At 37.0% G+C, this 4262-nt stretch overlaps 1 protein-coding gene across 1 annotated transcript; it reads left to right on the plus strand.

The window, feature by feature from the left end:
• Window positions 1-454: 454 nt before the first annotated feature.
• On the plus strand, window positions 455-1530 carry rps29 (ribosomal protein S29). Its single transcript, XM_028040665.1, has 3 exons — window positions 455-610; window positions 1066-1165; window positions 1426-1530. Exons 1-3 carry the CDS (start codon window positions 549-551, stop codon window positions 1432-1434), a joined length of 171 nt encoding a protein of 56 aa, XP_027896466.1. The 5' UTR covers window positions 455-548; the 3' UTR covers window positions 1435-1530.
• Window positions 1531-4262: the final 2732 nt, after the last annotated feature.

The following is a 4262-nucleotide window of genomic DNA, read 5'->3' on the forward strand; positions in this document are numbered from 1 at the left end:
TATATTCTAGCCTTTATTTATATTAATTATGATAACTTTTTGCTGACAGCTGATAAAAATATGGAAAAATATTTAAGACAGAAATGCTGGTTTTGGAAGAATATATTTAATACCTGCTTAAAGGTCGCTATTTTCAAGAAGTACTTTTAATCTGACGAAGAGCCTACCGAAATTGATTGAATTTAGCTGTATGCTCTCACATATACCAAAGTAATAGAGAACTTTCTATATTGAACTAGAAACTGTTCTTATCAATTCTTAATGGAAAAAATACTTTTCAATTAGTTCGTTTTTTTTTCTTATAAATCAATAAATTAGACATCAATTTCAGTCTACATAACCAAGTTATGCATGAAACTTATCCCTCTAAAGTTTTGTTTTCATTACCAAGTAATTTCCCTGCTGGGATGAATAAAGTACTTCTATTCTATTCCAATAGGTGGAGCTATACAACAATTAGACAACCGGAAATACAGCGAGTGAAACAGTCTTTTGCGCATGCGCGTTCCTGGTTCTTCCTTTCCGACACTCGAACGAGAAGAGACAAGATGGGCCATCAGCAGCTCTACTGGAGTCACCCGAGAAAATTCGGTCAGGGATCCCGCTCCTGGTCAGTGACAGTCTTGTCGATTTGATTATGAACTAAAGAGTTAATTTTGGTTATATTGGTGGCTTAGTTTTGATTTTGTTCTGTGTTAAAATTGCATTCAGTTCCGTACCGCATGGGCGCTAAGGCTGAGCCAATATGGCGCTCGAGGATGTAGCTTCCTACCTGCTTAGCACCACAGCCACACGTCAAACGATTTCTCCACTTGTTTATAATTTTAAGGATTCAAAACTGCAATCACCGTTATAGTATAGTACCTCGGCTGCTCGTTAGCTGCTAATTGAATGCTTTGGATCAACCGCATCGTTGTTTGTATTGACAATAGCAAGGATGCTCTGTTACAGGAGTGCTAAATGCTAGCCGGCCACTAGCAATTTTCTACCGTATTTACTGATGCATGCTAAAGAACATCTACGAAACAAGACCAATGAGTTAATTAACTCTTTATTTCGTTTCAGCCGAGTGTGTTCAAACAGACATGGCCTGATCCGTAAATACGGACTCAATATGTGCCGTCAGTGCTTCAGGCAGTACGCAAAAGACATCGGCTTCGTAAAGGTGAGTAACATCTTCTTGTTCAAACTTAGGGTCGGGAATAAACGTGGCTTTTTGAGAGCGTCTACTGACTTGTAAATATATAACGCAAACAATTGTTGTTTTTTGTACAATAAATGAAAAAATAAAAAATACAGTTGATAGAAATAAAGACATAGGCTGCTGTTTAGTACTTTACTTGTCCTGTGGTCATGGGCACTTGTCTTTCACAACAATGATGCTGTCAATTATCTCACAATCAAATGTTTTCTCTTTTCTTTCAGCTGGATTAGATGTGCTGTGCTGACATCCACTGGCTAACGACAGCTGGCTGAAATGGAAGAAATTCAACACTTCTAATAAATGCTTTTTTTTTTTGTTCCTCCACATTGAGCTGTGTGGTTATTTGGTGACTTAAAAATGTGCTTCTTAGAAAATATTCAAACGTGGGTTTAAAAATTTAAAACTGCTAGTTATTGTCCTTTCTAAATCCAGCTGAAAATGAAGGATTTAAGAGCTGTATTTATGCATCCAGGCATGAATACAGATATGATAAATACTAATATATAATTTTGTTCAATTCAAGAGTGCATCAAAATGCATCCAGGTTAGACTGAAATTATTGATCCTTACCTAGGGAACTAGCCCCCTTGAGACCTGGCCAACTAAATGGTGCATCTCTAGTGTAAACTTACATTTTTATTTTGTTTTGTCAGCTGTGAACAACCAAGAGACCACTGCACTGAATTTCATGGTTATTCCACCAAATATTGATTTCTGAACTCTTCCTGAGTTAAAACATTAGTATTGTTGATTCTAAACGAATGTGACCATGTTTCTTTGCATTAGTTGAGATCTGAAAGCTTCCATCTTTTTTGTTATTTTGACCATTTCTCATTTTCTGCAAATAAATACAAAATTTTTGCTTGGAATTTCAGAGACATGTCAGTAGTTCATAAAATAAAAGAACAATAATTTTACTCAAATGTATACCTATAAAAAGTAAAATCAGAGAAACATAATTTTAAGTTATCTCAATTTTTTCCAGAGCGGTCTATAAATGTGTGTGTATATATATATATATATTTATGTATATATATATAATCATGAGGTAACCAGTTTGCAGCAAGAGCCTGATTTAATGTTTCTTTTAATAGCCCTTTAAAAAGTCCTGCTAAGCTATCAAAAAATCGTGTGGTGCAATTAATCAACCCATCTGTACATCTAATTGAACAAAAATGCAGACTAATTTTGGAGCCAGCATGCATTCTCATTCAAGGACAGGGAACATACTGGGATTTTGTTCTGCTTCAAAGCTAATGCTTCCTGATAAGTCCCCTATAGGGAGGGCTAATTGGCCAGTAACTCATGACTTCATTTTCCAAATCTGAATAAACTTCCTGTCATCTGTAGTCAGGCGGGTGGGCTTTTAAGAGTGACCAAAACTAATTTTGGGCAGGATATGATAGAAGTATTTAGCCTCCTTTTGTCTCCATTTCCAAATAGAAGGTGAAACACTAGAGGGCAGCAACACTGCATGTTGACTTTAGAAGATGTTTATGACACTCCTATTTGGAAAACCTTAGTTGTACTTTTATTCTTTTTGATGTACAAAATTTACATTTTAAAGCCCCTTCCTTTTTTGGGAAATGAAACATGGAAGAGTCCATAAAAAACAGCACTTTGTGTAGGACATTTATGTCTTGAGCTATGCGGTAGTTTATCAAACTCTAGACTGTTGGCTTTACATATGAACAGGAAAGTCAAGTGATGGAAATGACAAAACTTTTAAGACTCAACAATCTTTAGTATCAGGGTTCAGATTGCAGTTTTTAAAATACAGAATGTGCTTAAAGTTTTAAGACTAGATTATGTAGTGACCCAATTCCAATTTATCCTAAAAGCAACAGTGAGGTAACTTAACCAAGTGAGTAATAGAGTAAGAAATGCAAGAAGCCTCTTAAACTAGAGTTATATCGCATTTAACTGACAAGAAAGCTCAAGTTGATGCTTCTAAGAACCCGTGTCTCTCCTCAGGAAAGTCTTTAGGTCACTTTGCAATTCAAAGAAACACTTTGTGTAAGCGATCTCCAAACTGTTTCAGTAAACTTCCCCATGTGTACAAAGTGAACACCACAGCTACATCAAAATGCTAATATCAAACAATAGGATTATGCAATAAGTCAGTCACAAATACTAACTAAAACTGACAACAAAGGAGTCATCGCTCTATCAGATTAGAGTCTACAAATGGGACAGAGGTGCACACTGAAGTCTTCGAAGCTTTGCCTTGTTGACAGAGTGACATTTCGGATCAAATCTGGCTCTGGCATATGGATTTTATAAATGCTAAAATATGCATGAGGGAGAGTGTGGAGTCGGGAAGTTCCTTTTAAAGTACGGCTGCCGCGGGCTGGGCTGTTGGGACAGATGGAGCTGATCACACAAGTGCTGCATGTTGCATCACATCATGGAGGCGGATAGAAGGTGATTCTTTGATGTTCAGTTCGGCTGTACTTTTTTTTTTTTTAACCAGTTGCATTAATGCCCTAGTTAAGCTGCCATCTCAGGGCTGCCAGGACAGCCAACTGATGACATTTAAAAGGTTTGTTTCATCCAAACTCAGCAGCGAAGGCTCTTTGTGTCAGTTTGCCGCAGTAATTGAGTACCAAATTATGCCTAATCTTGTGTTATTGTTGCATTTCCCAGCTTGTGTGGTGCACTTAGGTCGATACTCTACTACTGCAGTGTGGTTTTAGCTGTCAGATTCCAAAATGAGCCAAGTATGTTGTCCAAGTTTTTCAAATGAACAAAGGAAACCAAGTTGGGCAACGTCTTTCATATAAATGGTCAATACACAGCAGTTTATGGAGGACAATCGCATAAGCAGAATTTGAAGAGAAGGGCTGGTGACGCAAGAAAGCTAGTCTGAACCAAAAGAAATGCAGCACTGTCTGGATTCACTTTTCTGATGACAAAACGGTAAATCAAGAGTAACATTTGCCAGCAAAATATAAAATGAGTTACCCCAACCTGGCCTCTCAAAAATAAATTTACATTAATAGGTGCCAGTTTTTAAGTGGAGAAGAATAGAATGCATAATGTGGCTCCCTTCAAAGAT

Source organism: Xiphophorus couchianus, chromosome 15 (assembly GCF_001444195.1).
Source record: "Xiphophorus couchianus chromosome 15, X_couchianus-1.0, whole genome shotgun sequence".
Classification (NCBI taxonomy): Eukaryota; Metazoa; Chordata; class Actinopteri; order Cyprinodontiformes; family Poeciliidae; genus Xiphophorus; species Xiphophorus couchianus.